The 17194-nt window shown below is 33.9% G+C and overlaps 1 protein-coding gene across 1 annotated transcript in view; it reads right to left on the bottom strand.

The window, feature by feature from the left end:
- Positions 1 to 662: 662 nt before the first annotated feature.
- MEOX2 (mesenchyme homeobox 2) overlaps positions 663 to 17194 on the bottom strand; it is a 71860-nt gene continuing 55328 nt past the window's right edge. The window contains exon 3 of the mRNA XM_026506838.4: positions 663 to 2063. Within this exon, the coding sequence (XP_026362623.1) occupies positions 1839 to 2063 (225 nt within the window). The 3' untranslated portion in view covers positions 663 to 1838. The remainder of the gene's footprint in view (positions 2064 to 17194) is intronic.

Raw genomic sequence — 17194 nt, forward strand, 5'->3', positions numbered from 1 at the left:
TTTACTGATTAGTTTTCTCTATTTCTATTTTGAATTAATTAGGAGGGAGAGGGAGCTGCTGGGTATTTCTAAACATTTTAGGTTGCAGTATGGAACAAATGAAAAAGTGTTATAAAGTTATCAGTAGGACTTAGATATCCAGTGAACGTGCAACCATGCATGAAACAAAATACATTTGTATAATCCTTAACTTCTTACATTTATAATGTCCATTAGGACTGAGAATTTGGATTAGCCTATTTAGCTTATTTTCATATCAAAAACTCTGGATGTTTTAACTTAGGAACAATCAATGGATTCATATCCATTATATGTAAGTTTCAAAATGTGTGACTACTGTTCCCTTCACCTCATCGTGGCAAATAATATTACTTTTTCTCCTTTTGTCTTCAATGACATAAAATACATGAAAAAATCAATTTGGCATATTCTTCAAATCAGGAAAGTGGCTTAGTATTAATGTATTCTTAGATGCTCTTTGATTACCCAAGGACTGATTTTTTTTTATAGTAAAAAATTTCAGAAACCAGAGGGAAAAAATGTAGATGATTCATTTATTATGACCATCTGGAAATACACAAGTGCAGATGAATTTGGGACTTTAAGTATTTACATTAAGACCTGTAAAAATTTAGGAAATCACAGTAGGGAGACCAAAATTATTTACAAAGGATCATTTATTATACACTTTTTTTTTTTACAAAATACAAAGATTGTTGTTCTGCATGAATACATCATATATGAAAAAAATAATGTTTTTACCAAATCTCATTTGAAGACATTCAGAAATTTATTTTCTACCAACTTGACAAATCAATTTTGCTTTGCAACTTGTCTAATGGCATCACCAATCAAGGGGAAACCTTTTTTCTTGTTAATTTAATCATATAACAGCTAGCATTTTAAAGAAATAAAATCAGACAAAGTCTGTCATACAAAGCTCTTTCTGTAAGTTAACTGATTTGCCTATGATCCTAAATTTTTTGTCAAGCTATAAGATAGGAAGAATTGAGGAGCTAGGTAAGTTTTATAATAATGTATTAGCAGCAGTTGATAGAAAATGCAACATAAAATTTGTTTTGTCTGTGGTACAAGAATATGTCCTATCAGACGCTAATGTATTTTCCTCTACTTGAACACAAGTAAGCACGTGCTGATTGTTTCTGGGATGACAAAGTGTATTAACAGACAGGAAGCTGGTTCTGGTTGTCATCGTGAGTGCCTGTTTTCATCAGCTAATATGAATGCATCGCTAAACTTAGTGAAGACAGGAAAATGACTTAAGGGTAATATATACAGAGTTAAAATACATTTTTTATCCACTTAAGAGTGATTTCAGGCACTGTGGCTATTCAGGATAAATGTTTCATGGTTTATTCTTGATAGCAATTTAATTGTCAGTGCAAGCAAAAGCAAATACCTGCCCACTGTCATACACATGACCTCGTACATCTGGAATGTTCAGAGCAAGTTCATCTTCAGCATCTTCACTCTGGAGGCATCTTGAATTAAAATGTCTCATAGTTTGCTCTTGATAGCAATTTAATTGTCAGTGCAAGCAAAAGCAAACATACCTGCTTACTGTCACACACACTACCCACACATCTGGAATAGTCAAAGCAAGTTCACCTCCATCTTCACCGTGGAAGCATCTTTCATAAGCGGCACTTAGTGTAAACCCTCTATAAATCAGAAAATGAAAAACAGACTGGAGATGCCTGAATTGAATAATATTAAAAAATCGCTGTCATAGTCATCTCTCTGTGTAAACGATGTTTGAGTAAGGCTTGCCATCACGACATTTCTTTCCTGAGAAGGGAGCAGATCCTCTCTGTGTATCATAAGTGTGCGTGCTCGGAGCTGTGGTCACTGTCGTGGCTGTCCTCATTTGCTAGAGAGTCCCCTGTCTGCTGGAGGGTGGCTGCACCAATCCCCGAGAGCTCTGAAGGGAGAAGGGTTCCTTTTTTCACGTTCACCAGTTCCTTTTCTCGAGCGGCAGCTCCTTGCTGTCCTCCTTTTACTCTCTTCCATTTCATTCGCCTGTTCTGGAACCAGACTTTGACCTTTAACGAAGAAAAGGAACAAATAAAAGAAAAAAAAAAGAAAATGAAATGGCATTTTTTTCCCTCCTTTTGGGTCGTCAATGTAAAAATAGCCTCTCAAAGGCTTAGACAAGGACACTGAAGGAGTGAATATGAAAATAAACCAGCACTGAATTTAACCAGATCCCATATTTATGATAGTGATTAAAACTTTCAGAAGACGCATACAAAGCACTATATTTCATATTTTACGACATGCAATATAAGAAGACTAGATGGGAGAGAACTGTCATTTTGGGTTGCTCAAAGGTACTTGGCTTTATAAAGTGTTTCTATGGATATCAGCTAACATTTTCATGATTATCTTGGTCAAACATTTTTTCCTCTAAAGTTTTTTGACTTGACATCTAGCTGTCCATTCCTGAACCAATTTAAAACATACTCAGAGAGCTACTGGGGAAGCTACAACTTGAAGGACCATTCTGTGCCATTACATTCACAAAGCTTTGATTTCATCTTAGAAACTATATATTTCAAACTATATATAGATTTCACAACGGCTTTGTAGACATAAGTTTTCCTTCTAAAATTTAATTGGTTTTGCCTAATACATTGAAGTATATATATCATCAAACAAAAAAATTAAATAAATATGCATTAAATGACCATTTATTTTCCGAACCAGAATAATATTGGCATCATTTCATCTTCTTGTTTTGGAGGAACTTTATATTCCTTTCACATTGCGTTTCTCATCATTGTATATTCTTATTAAGCTAAATAGTCCTTTTTGTATTGCATTGATCAGTACTCCACTCAGAGTTACCCCAAGCCTGAATTTTGTGCTTATCATCTCCAAGCCTTTATATAAAACAAGCAAATGAACATAAACAACAGTTTGTGCACAACATGTGACCCGAAAAAGTACTGTTTAATTTTGCTTGTCTTTTAGGTTTATCAAAATAGAATGTTTCTAACTACATCCTTCTTGACCTATCCATGTTGATCCAAGAGACTTCAATCATTCATTCTTTATGATGGAATACGATTCCACTGTGTGAATATACCACAGTTTATCCATTCTTCCGTCCGTGGGCACTTTTCTTGTTTTCCCCCTTTTATAAATGATGCTGCTATAAACATTCTCACATTTGTGTTCTGATAAACACATGATAGAAATTCTCTGAGAGTATATTCAGGGATCGCATCAATGGGTCGCAGGGTATATGAACATTCACCTTAACATGACAATACAGAAAAACTGCTTCCCAAAGTTGCATCAATTTACCCCCCACCTACACACATAGAGTCCAGTGTGTAAGAGCAGTTACTGACCCACATCTACATCAACATTTGGAGTTATTTGGAGTTACCAATTTTTTTCCAATATGACTATAAATGTTATCTTACCATGTTCCTACTTTGCATTTCCTGATGACTAATGAAATAAAATACCTCTTTTAAGAAGATTTTTATTTATTTATTTGAGAGAGATAGAGAGAGAGCACAAGCAGGGGGAGCAGCAGAGGGAGAGGGAGAAGGAGACTCACCGCTGAGCAGGGAGCCCAATGCAGGGCTCGATCCCAGGACCCCGGGATCACGACCTGAGGTGAAGGAAGACGCTTAACCGATTGAGCCACCTAGGCATCCCTGAAATAAAACATCTTTAAAATGATGCTTAAATCTTCTTTTATGAAATGCCTCTATATGTCTTATTTACATTGAATTCTTTGTAATTCCTTTTTTCCTTACAGACTTTTAGAATATGTTCTGAATGCTAAATTAATGCTTTGCATTTATATGGCTGCTACTATATTCTCTCAATTTATAGTCTTTTTCCTTTCCTTAAAGTGTCTTTTGATGATCAGAAACCCTAAAATTTAATACACTCAAATTTATCAATTGCTATCACTTCTATGTCTTCATTAAGAACCCTCTTTCTGCTGAGGTCATTAAGATATTCTTCTATGTCTTCTGTTAAAAATTTAAGGTTTGCATTTCAAATTGAAGTGTTTAATTCATAAAATAGTGAACTTAGTATACAGTGCAAAGAAAAGATCTAAATTTCCTTTATGCCTTATGGATAACAAGTTATCCAAAACTATTTATTAAAGAATCCACCCTTTTCCCAGTGATCACTATTTCAACTCCATCAAAAATTAAATTTCCATGTATGTATAGCTTTATTGATACACTCAACTTTTCTAACTCTATGACAAAATCACAGTCTTAATTATTACATTTCATAATAAGTCTTCATATCTGGTAGAAATAATTCTATTTTAGTCTACTTCAGAAATATTTTGAATATCCTCCATTTTCATTTAAAAAACAGTATCAATTTCTGTAAATGCACAGTGCTAAAGAGAAGGTGAAGAGAAATATATTAAATTTCCAAAAATGTATTTATTTTAGTGGTCTTCAAATCACAATACTCCATCAAAATTAGTACAGTTTCCTCAGATGTTTGCACCAGAAATAAATAAATAAGTAAGATACTTCTCAACTCTGGATTTTCATTGGCCTATGAGGCCATAATTGAACTCTTATAATCATACGTAACTCTTATATATATTAATCCATTTGACAATTAAAAAATATAAGAAATTGTTGAAAAAGATGGATTAAAAACTCAGAAAATGTAGTAAAAGAAGACTGATTAAAAACTAGTTGACTGGGCTGCATGGCCGGCTCAGTCAGTGGAGCGTGAGACTCTTGATCTCAGGGTTGTGAGTTCGAGCCCCGTGTTGGGTGTAGAGATTATTAAAAAATAAATAAATAAACTTTAAAAACAACAACAATGAAAACTAGCTGATGGGTGTTCATATGTTACTATTACTTAATAACCAAACTATCAGTAGTTACCTTTTATTATATACCTATTTAAAGCTAGGCAACTATACTATAGGTGTTGTTTATGCATTATTTCTAGTAGTCACAATTTTTTCCAGATATCTTTTACGTTATTCCGATTTTACAGATGAGGAAGTTCAGACTCAAAGGTTAAGTAACTTGTTTAAGATTACACAGAGGGGAAAATGGAGTTCCAGAATTTAAACCTGGGGGTGGTTTAGCTTCAGACTGGGCGTTTGGTGTTGTTGCTCCTGTTATATTTCAAACTCCTACTTTTTAAGAATTTGGAATAGAAAAGTAAGGCATATAAAGTATGTGAACTCCATCCATATGATTACTATCATTCATGTAATTCTCCTACTCGATATAATTAGGTTTGTAAATATGACACTATTTCCTGTACTATAATTTAGGTAATTATACTACTCAATTTAATTACCTTTGCAAGCTTGACATTGCATGTTGCATTAGATCTTTTCCACATGAGTTGGGTTCTACTCCTGGCTTCACTTCTAAGTTTCTGTGTGAATTTGAGAAAATTATACTTCTCTCTACCCCAATTTTCATATTTGTAATATTGGAATAATGAGCCTTTCAAGATTCTCCATAGGGACATTTTCTCCATGGACAATTCCAGATGGAAGAATCACATCATCATCATTGTCACCAAGAGCTAAAACATTCAGTCAAAATAATCTTGGCAGAAAATAGGAGGAATAGATTTCTTTTAAAATCTACACTTATTTCCTCTTCTGGGAGAAGGGGTACAGTAATTCTATAATAACAGTATAAAACCTGTTATGTGCAATTCTAAATGAGATAAATGTAAGAATATGGTATTGATTTTAGAAGGCATATAGGCTATTTTGTGTTGTTTTCTGTTACCATGTGAAAATTTGTCACTTCACTTTTTTTTAAAACGGATAAAAGACTTTCATAGTTTTCAAAGGTAGCTACATATGCATACATACATGTATGGATATATGAATACATAAAGACACATACATGCATGTATGTGAAAGCACTTAATAATCATTCAGTAATTATATACTATTTTTCTTTAGAGATTAAATTATATATTTGATACTAGAACTCCATGAAATTATCAGAATAAAAAACAGCAACAAATACATGATAGGTCCCTCTTAAAAAACTGGAAAGGAAGAATGCAAAATATCAAAAGTCTGTGTCCAGATTTATTTTCAAATATACTATAAAATATTGAGGTGAATTGAAATGAGAAAGATTTTTGGGAAAAGCATATGTTTTTCTACTAGCATCACAGTATTAAAAACAAATCTATAAAAGTAATCCCAGATTATAAATCAATATTTCCACTAGAATATTAATACCAAAGTTTTATAAACAAATAAGCTATAGTTTAATTTAGTATCATTTTATAATCCAGCGTCGTTGGTTGAATTGAAAAAAAACAGCTTTTGCTTTGTTTTGTTTGTAAGTTAGCTAAAGTATAATCATTGAAATGCCTGACACTTCATTTTTTAAAACTAAATATGCTATTTATTTTGATTAAAGTTTACACATGCATTTTATATAATAATCTGCATTTATAAACGAGACAGAGTAAAATTAATCTCACATTTCCTTGGTGACTTTCAAGCTCCACTTATTCATTCATATAGTTGATATTAGTGAATATCTAGCAACAGTTACTGTGTTCCATCAAAAATGGGAGGGGTTAGAGCAAGGAATGTACAAATAAATAAGATAAAGTCTCTGCCCTCAAGACATTCAGAGTTAGGAAAAGAAACATGACTAAGTAACAGTTTACTGACTATATATAAAAGCTTTGATATAAAGATTAGCTTCATATTTTACAGAATATTCTTAAACTGTTTGCTGTTCTAGTTGGTATCATTGCTAATTCACTATTAAGAGATTCTCCCAATGGTCCGTGATATAGTAAAGAACTCTACCCCTACAGTCCCTGTTTCACATGGCTTTACTGCCACATAATTATTATAGCAAATTATTTCTTTCCTCTGGGAATCTCATGCTCTTGGTATTGGTGGCATCAGAAATTTTTGTCCTAGCAACTTAGAGCAATACCGCAGGTTCTAGGAAATTGGGTCATCAAACATTTTGCATATAATTAAAAGAAATCTGTCCATCTTGGAGCATAATGTATAAATTTTGTGAACTTTCATTATTTTGGGGGTCCTAAAGCCAATTTTATCTTCCAGTGTACAATTTCTCTGGAAAGTGCTAGATAAATGAGGTTTTTGTTTTTGTTTTTTCAAATATTTTCTTTTTAAAGTTTGGATCTAAGGCAAGATCCCATATAAAGTGCATTTTGTTTTGTTACATAGTATCATTAACAACTCAGATAAATATAAATTCTTTATCCCAAAAATTTGACTTATGAAAAAATACTATTATTCGTGAAATCAAAGGAATATGAATCAAACCTTATAGACTCCTAGTATCTATGCATACAGATAGCTTTCAAAAAATATTCATATTTCAAAAGTAACAAATACATAATAGCCTGCCATATTATAGTAGCAAATATCTAAAGTGCTCAGTTATACACCTTATTTTTCAGAACATTTGCTTATTATGAAGAAGTCTCACTTGTTATCCCGTGGTATTTACATTTCCTGGATGGTCAAACTACTGTTTAAATAAACAGAAAATCATTTATTCACATCTTGATGGCTTTTACTGAAGAAAGCAGCCAAGAAATTTTTGTTTTGATTAATTTGTTTGGATGATATATTTCAGAATTTAGAAATCATATTTTACCCTGTGAGAATCACTGCTGCCATTTGCTAAACATTCGTTTTACCTTTTTATTTAATTTATTCAGTCATTCACATTACAGCCTTTTTTTTTTTTTTAAGATTTTTTATTTATTTATTTGACAGAGGTAGAGACAGCCAGCGAGAGAGGGAACACAAGCAGGGGGAGTGGGAGAGGAAGAAGCAGGCTCATAGCGGAGGAGCCTGACGCGGGGCTCGATCCCGTAACGCCGGGATCACGCCCTGAGCCAAAGGCAGACGCTTAACCGCTGTGCCACCCAGGTGCCCCACATTACAGCCTTCTATATAAAAGTCCATAATACCTGTCCTTTTAGTGTTCACAATATATCACAGGAGAACACAAATGAAATATGCATCTGCGACTGGCGCACAATTTCCTAAGATGGCCAGAGGCAAATAGATTGATAGGATGTTGGACCACATAAGGCCGTAACCCATATTTATATAACACCATAAATGTCTGTCTTTTGAAGAAACAATCGTAACGCCAAACATCTGGACGAAAACTGAATATTTCAGTGACATATCTAGAGGTTTCTAAACATCTGGAATTTGTAGATTTAATACTTTGTTTTCATTTGTATCTGGGCGCTTGAAATACTGTAGACATTATCTAACAAATATTTATTCACATCTTTACCACGTGAAAACATGCGAACAATAATTTTATAAGCACAATTTTCCAATTGAATCACATGCCATGTGATTAAATTTGGTCACGGCAGCTGATCTAGTAAGCCAAGGTAAACAGACCCTAGAAAGACTTACCCAAGTAATTCAGTGGCAAAGTCAGCAAGTGAACTGAAGAATGAGAACCAAGAATGCTCCATAAGGTAAGGAAGAAATATGCGGAAAAGAAATACTCTTCCTGCCTGAATAGATTTATATCTGATTAAGAGAAGGAATCCTTCGGCTATTTCCAAGAAGTGCACGAGAGCAACCAGTTGACTGTGCTGTTTCTATAGCCTTGCAACTTGGGGTTGGGAGGTACAGTGTGTGTGTGTAGGAGGATGAAGGTGTTAGGACATATTACATGACTAAGGCCTGAATTCTTGTTTAGAAGGCTGCTTTTCATGATTATCCTCTAGTTTATCACAATGTTTATGACCAATGAATCATTTTCTCGCCTCTATAATTTTCAGTTTTAAAGCCTCTTTCTTTTTTCTATTTAGAATTCTAGGCTCACCAATGCAGTCATAAAATATTTACTATTTTGCATAATTTTACACAAAGTGAATACACATTAGCTATTGGGAGCAGCAGGCAAATTATATATTCAAAAAAAAAACTTTTTTGAGGGAACAGATGAAATTCCCCATAATAAATTGTATGTTATGGGTATTATTACAAGCCAATAGCACATTTCCCCTTTCCAAAAATGCAATCAAAGTAGTTATTCACATGATGGGCAAAATTCTCAGAGAAGTGATTCCTTTTAATTGACCTTTTAGAAATGTCCCAGTAGTAATAGATACTAACAACAATACCTCTTTCTGTCATAGTTGAGGAAATTCAACTCAAATGGCCTATTTCAATAATATTAATTTATAGTGAAAATTCACTATTCCTAATCCTATTTCTTACACAATTAAAAAATAGGTATACCTTTCAGTTATTTTAAGTGAAACACTGGTTACCTAAGCATAGTAGAAACATATGACTTCAGTCAATTTGTGTGGAAATACCAAAACTAAATTAGGAAACTTTATCCTTTATTGTGTTAAAAAATTCCTGACTAGCAAATCTTTAATGCATAGAATTTGTGTATTCTGAGCCACTACCCGTACTTATTTTGTTCACACCCTTGAAATCAACTAGAATGATGGTCTTTGTTCTCAACGTTTTGCCTAATCTCTGGGATGATATTTAACAAGAGTTAGCAGCATATCACAGTCAGTATATAACATTTTGACTAACAGACTCTTCTAGTCATGATGTAATTAAGTGAAATACACCAAATATAAATATGTGTTTGAAACACAGGAATACACTATTTTTATGAGAACAGTAGAATAAAAGGCAACTCCCTATGGTTCAATCTAATGAAATTAATATTCTGATTATTTCTAGACAGGCTTAGGTTCATTATTATATTTACACTCATCATTTCATTTATTAGATTTAGGGATCACTTCCTTCGACCTCCTTAAGATTATTTTAAGAAAGTGTAATAGTAATATTACTATCATATTCAAATGCACTGACTACAAAAAATAGTCAATAACCTAAATATCTGGAGAAAGTTCAAAAATTAAAAAAAAAAAAACACAATCAACAAAACTGTCCAGGGCGCACCTGGGTGGCTCAGTCAGTTAAGTGTCTGCCTTCAGCTCAGCTCAAGATCCCAGGGTCCGGCGATCGAGCCCCACATTGGGCTCCCTGCTCAGCGGGCAGTCTGCTTCTCCCTCTCCCTGTGTCCCTGCCCCCACTTGGGCTCTTTCTCTCTCTCTCTCACTCGCTCTCTCAAATAAAATAAATAAAATCTTTTTTAAAAAAATCTGCCCAGCATTAAAAATGAGAAATGATAAAGAGATTTAAAGATAAAAATTTATTCCAAATTTAACACATGTCTGAGGTTTTCATGTGGAGTGATGAGACTCTAACAACCAATCGGTAGAAAGTCTTTTACAGCCAGATTCTCTACAAATTGTTCTCTTAGGTCTGTATTTATTATTTTAGATGTCATAGACCATATGCATATACTGCTGTATAGACTTATGTAAATAATAGGACATCTCTTTAGAACTGAAGATGTCCAACACAAAACTAGCTCCTCAAAATTTCTAGAAGTTTCTTAGTTTTAGAATTCCTTTAAATGACAAAAAAAAAAAAATTTCCCATGTATGCAAGGACAGTGTGGAAAAGGAATAATCTTTCATAGTAGAAATTTCTTTCTTTAGCATTATACTTTAAAACGGTGATCCCAGGGACAACCTGGGTGGCTGTCAGTTAAGCATCTGCCTTCAGCTCAGGTCATGATCCCAGGACCCTGGGATTGAGTCCCGCATAGGGCTCCCTGCTCAGCGGGGAGCCTGCCTCTCCCTCTGCCTACCACTCCCGCTGCTTGTGTTCTCTCTCTGACAAATAAATAAATAAAATCTTAAAAAAAAAAAAAAAATAAGATGGTGATCCTGTGAGGCAATGCATGTTATGTTTCAGAATGTTATTGTTGATCTACTGGTTAAATATAAATTAATATACTTATTTCCTTATTGAAGAAATCGGGAAATAAAATGTGGCAATTCTGAGATTAAAAAGAATTATCCTTATCCTTTTATTATATCAGTTTGATGAATGCTCATAGCAAGAATCTGTACAGCAAATTTTAACAAAATTTCTAAAATAAAAGCTCATTTTATAGGTGTGTGTGTACATATATAGATAAAGCTAGCAACATATAGATATATATCTATAGGTATACATACACATACATTGATATATATGTCTGTGTATATGTATATATGTGTATATACATATGTATATATACATATGTGTATATGTATATATGTATGTATATGATACATATCTGTATATTGCTATCTCTATCCATCAAACATTTAAAAAATTGATTTGTTATATATTCTCAAGGCTGTTTCAATAGGGTAGGGCCTTATTTTTCTAAGATTTTTTTCTACATTATTGCATGTTTGGATATTTATGTTCGTAAATTATTAGAGATCACCTGCTTATTTCTCAGCTTTCTACTTTATGCAGATAATGTTTCTAAAAATTGACTTAGAACAGGGTTAAATCATTGGACTTTTCTTTATAGATCTTGCTTCATAATTGATTGTCTTGCCTTACTCTTCTTACTTCATCGCCTTTGTTTGGTAGTATGGAAGATAGTTCTGAATCTGCCCTTTAGATTGTACCTTGTCCCAGGGCGCCTGGGAGGCTCAGTTGATTTAGGCTTAGACTCTTGATTTTGGCTGGGATGGTGATCTCAACGTTGTGGGATCCATCCCTGTGTCGGGCTCCCTGATCAGTGAGATCCATCCCTGCTTCGCTCTCTTCCTCTCCCTCTGCCCCTCCCCCAGCTCACACTCTCTCTCTCTCTCAAACAAATCTTTTTTAAAAAGTAAAGATTGTACATTGTCCACATGCATTTCTTAAAACAAACAAACAAACAAACAAACAAACAAACAAAAAAAAAACAGCAGCACTCAGGCAATACTGCTTTCCATTACAACTGAAGATTCCATCATATTCTACCATCAACTCCTCCACTTTATGCTAACCACCATTTTTCTAGTAGAGGTCAACTCATGTTTAATCTTTTCTTTTTCTTTTTCTTAAGATTCTATTCATTTATTTGAGAGAAAAAAAGAGCAAGCAGGAGAAGGGGTGGAGGGGGAGAGAGAGGGAGAGAATCTCAAGAACACAGAGTCCTAGGCCAGGAGGGGCTCTAACCCACTACCCTGAGATCATGACCTTTGCCAAAATCAAGAGTCAATGCCCAACAGACTAAGCCACCCAGGAACCCCTCATGTTTAATCTTTTAAAATAGCAGACACACATGATTTAAGCAAAGAAATATCTTATTGTTACTTCAGGTGACTGTTAAATACTACTCTAAAGAAATGAGGAAATATTCTAACATCATTGGCTACACAGGTAGTCTTGAATTACCTTAAACAGACAATATGTCTGGTCATGGAGAATAATTTATTAGCTAAATAACTAAAAGTATTCATATGAATTTACAGAAAATAAACTTTCAAAGGACAGGGATTATGTAAATTGATAAGCAAAAGACAAAACCAGTGCTTATTTGGCACATAGAAAATTCTCCTTCATAGTGATCCAAAAAATGGATGCCTATTTTGAAAATACTTGGCATTGAGCCATTTAATGATTTAGGAGTAACAAACAAAGCATAATCCCTCTCATTTCCACTAATGGGATACGATCCAAGTAGGTGGGATTTTCCATTTATCTTGCCAGAGGTATCATGAATTAGGTCTGCTTATTCCAGTAATCCTTGCTAGTTTACAAATCTGCAACATTGCACCTTTGATTAGCTTTGTGAAACGAAAGGATCTCCCATTTTCTATTTTTTGGCAGCTTTAACTGTATAAAAATGTCCATTTTGTCACTCCTGTTATAGTTTCATGCAGCTGCCTTCTCTCTTCTTCCCACTGTGAAATATTAAAAAATTGGCAGCAGCTTTCTCCAAATGTGTCTAGATGGATGAAAAGGCCAGAATAAGCATGTCAAGTGTAAAAATACGTTGGGACAGGAGGGTCTTTAGACTGACTGGCTCTTCAAAATATTCCAAGTGGCTCAGCCAATTGAGGCTTATTAGCTGTTGATCAAGAAGGGGATATAAGAATATATTGTAAAATGGAAACTCTAAGTTGGAAGCTGGGAGACACTAGAGTGGTAACTTCCACACAACAGCATTATATAATTAAGAATATTTGAAGCTCAACTGTATTCTAGTATCTCCATTCTTATTTTACATAAAATAATTTTCTTTAATACCTATGTGCTAATGTGGAATTACTTTGCAGACTGAGCCTCTTTTTCTTCTTCTTTTTCTTCTTTTTCTTTTTCTTCTTCTTCTTCTTTGACCAGATGGAGTTCAAAGGGGATTATAGACTTCCCTGACCTGTAAAGGCATTGCATTATGGGAGACACAAGCATTAAGAATCTGACTTCTTCGTAAAATTGCAGAACTATTCTTCAGGTAGGGATTTGAAAATTCAGGTCCTGAGTGATATTTAAGGATTTAATCTTACTTTTTTCCTTAAAGGAAGCCTAATCATCATAGCAAATCTGTTCCTTTTATAGTAAGTCTTTATAATGACATGTGCATGGCCTATAATAAAATGTAGCAAGTATGTTGATTAGTGATATAAACAAAGTAGGGGTATGTACAAAAAACATATCAGTTATACATAGGCATATTTCATAGGCAATTATATAAAATTCCTAGATGAAAGTACATCTAAAGACTACTTCTGATTATAAATTAAGTTTTCATTTAGGAGAAAGTTATTTCTGTAAAGAATTCTGTCATAAATTGTTATGGATTATTTAATATTTATTTTTCTCTCTTTACATTATCCACATGAGTTCTGCCTTTGCATTTGAGTCTTGAAAAGCTTTTATAAAGTCAAGAAAAAATATTTAAGGACATAGAAAATTCTACTAAAGTTAAGGAAAACACTGTACAAAATGGAGTTAGATATAATTCTCAGGTTATTTTAAAGTATGGAAAGATAAATCTTGCAGAATGGAAATGAAAAAAGTACATGTCTATAATTTAGAATATTTTACATCTGGAAATCCTATAAAAGGGGTGTTATTTAAGAATATATAGGGTTAGGATATAGATTACATAGATAAGCAGGTATAGCATTAATGTAAAATCAAAGTAATGGAATTGCTGTGTCACAATTAAAAGAAGATGAATGAAATGGGTTCAGTTTATAACTCTACATTTATAGCTTTAAAAGCCCAAGCTTGAGAAAGTAAACTGAAAATATCTCACTGGGACAACAGCTCTGGCATCGTGGAGGAATATGCTTTCAGACCTTTAAGAATAGTAAAATTGATGACTGACAGCATACAATATTTTTCTGATAAATTTAGCATAGTAAAATTCATCCCAGAAAACATAAATAAAACCTTCAGATTCTCAATTTAAGATACTGCGTGTACAAAGAAGTCTAAGAATAAAATGAAATCTGGCATAATCAGGAACATTCTCCCATATCACCCTGTCATTCCTCTCCTGTGATATTCAACACTCATCATAATTGTTAGTACTTGTTCAATCTTTGCCTCTTCCATGTTCTAGCAGAAACTTACTAGCTTATTTTAGCAAGATTTTATTTCTAGCATCTAGCACAACAAATATTTGTGTTACAAAATATGCCTTGAATGGCAAAGACATCTCCCCCCTCTGGTTGACAATTGCATTTTATATTTTATGCTAGAAATTCTTTCATATCCATTATGATATATAAACCTGAGTAGAAGAAAGAGAAGGTAGTTTTAATTTCCATTTTGTGCCCTAGGGAGATTGTTACTTGCCTAAGAATACACAATTCCAATTGGAAAATCGAGTCATTTTGTTCAAATTTTTATCATAATAATTCTATTTTTTTCTTACTAACACATAGTGGCCCTCTAAAAACTTAATTTTGATTGAGAATTTGCACATGCATGCATCTCCTTTTTGTATTAACTTGCAAAATTAGAAATAAAGATTTATAGGACAAAAAAATCTTCTGCACAGTACAAAATTTCAATTCTTTGAAAATCGAATTACATCTCAAGATTTGTTTGTTTGTTTTTCCCCTATGATGCTACAGTTAGATTGTTTCAGTAACTGCCTCCAACAAATGTTGCCTTCCTTCCATGTATCCATTCCTTTAGATGGTCCCCTTCTACACTGACACTGTGCCTGGTCATATGACTTGCTTTAGACAATGAGGCATTAGTAAATATGAGGTAAGGAGAGTCTCTGAAAGTCCTTGTACGTTGGAGTTTTTCTTCTACTTCTGGCAATGCTCCTACTCCCATTTGAAAAGTCCCAGGGAGCTTATTAGAAGAAGATGAAACCACACACAACACAGACAAGCGTCTCAGCTGAGGTTATCGAGACCAACCAGCTCCTCAAACCCACCAGGTGACTACAGCTCTATGAGGGATTTAGGTAAGGCCAGCCATGTAACTCTCCAATTGAGCCCGGTCAAAATCCCTGACCAACAAAATTGTGAGCAAATTGAATGTTGGTTATAGGTTGAAACCACTAAGATTTTTGAATAGTTTGTTACATAGCAAAGGCTAACTGATACAAATCTGAAAAGGGACCTTTAAAAAACAAAGATTAAAATTCTGTGTGTGTGTGTTTATAATTTTGCTTAAAATCGCATATCATTCTTTTCTATCAGTGGCAACTCAGGAAGAAAAAGACATATCCAAAATACCTAAAAAATTCCCAGACCAAATTTATAGAATTTCTTCTAAAAAGAAATTATTCTAAACCAAAAGTAAAACCTCTGCCTTATAATCAGATAATCACAGGTAACCAACCAAAGCTATCCCCAGACTAGCAAGCACAGAAACTTCACTTTTCTCTTGACTAAGAGTGTAGTACTGCATCCCATTATTTCTGTAGCTTGGAAGCAAATCCTAGTTTGTTTCCTTTATGTATTATATAAAACATGATTGCATTTCCTAGAGTTCACTGTCTATGTATAAGGATATTAATGTGTAATGCCTCCCCTCCCTTCTTTTTTTTATCTGCTCCCAGTTTAAAAAAAAAAATGAAAATAAAACAGATAATGTAGATTTTGGATTCTCCTTTCCAGCATGCCAAATGTTGTACACTTATGGAGGGAACTTTGTATGTGAAGTTCAAGGGAAGGAAAATGTTGTGCTTCACAAGTTAGGCACTAGTCATAATATTTAATAAAAATAAACTGCTAATAAATAAAACCACATAAAAGTGTTTCTCAATATATTCTCACTACCCAGAAATATCCTCCCAAAAGCTGAAATTCAGAAATTAACAGAAGAAAAGCAGATGATTTAAGAAATTGGATAAAATAACTTGCTCTCCTAAGATAGTATTCATTTGTCCACACCCTGTTGGTATTTCTTTGGTTCCAATGGGATCCCTGGAGGAGGTGCATACAGTGAAAGAGGAAATGAGACTCTAGCCCTCGGAGTGCCAATCATAACTGCACTGTCCATAAAGATGTTTGGATTTGCCTTTCAGGAATGTTTTTCTAAAGATTAGCAACTGTTAACCATCAGTAGGCTAGATTCTCCCAGGGCAAATCAGAATCCATAAAAAGAATGCGCTGGGAGCACTATCAGAGCAAATAAAATACAAGAAAGGACCTAAAATGTAATTAATTACAAAGCATTTCTTAGGTTTATCAACTGGGGTCCACAGATCATTAATAATTTCAAAGTGTTCTCTAAATGAGTCAATGTCAGAATATTAAATTTTTGATCAAAAATAATTGGGAAATATTTACCAATGATCTATGTGCCCTTGCCCCCATCATTTTCCAGCCCCCTTGAACTTAAGTGGCACCACTGATGATTTCCGGACCTTAGAGTATAAATGGAAGTGACATGGGTCATTTCCAGGTGAAAACATTTAAAGGTCAATGCATGAACCTCCAACTCTTTCTTACCTCCTGTGGTTACCAAGGACACCACATGTCGAGATGCCAGAGAGTGTTAGACTGGGTCCATGAGCGAGTGATCGTTTGTAATGCTGGACTTGTAAAGTTAATATGGGGAGTGAGCAAATAGTGAACTTTTTTGTCATGTCATTGAGGTTTGGGGGTTAATGTGTTACAGTAACACAGCAAACCCTGTCCTGAGCAAGAGGAAACTAACATGGGGCTGCCAGCTGTCTATTATATCAAAATAAGGAGATTTTAAAATACAAGCAAACAAAATTGCTCACTATATGTCATCATTATATACAAGAAATAATATCTTAAGCCAAAATATTTAGGAAGAACACAATTACAGAATAAAGAA

The sequence above is a fragment of the Ursus arctos genome, unplaced genomic scaffold (genome assembly GCF_023065955.2).
Source record: "Ursus arctos isolate Adak ecotype North America unplaced genomic scaffold, UrsArc2.0 scaffold_3, whole genome shotgun sequence".
In the NCBI taxonomy this organism is placed as follows: Eukaryota; Metazoa; Chordata; class Mammalia; order Carnivora; family Ursidae; genus Ursus; species Ursus arctos.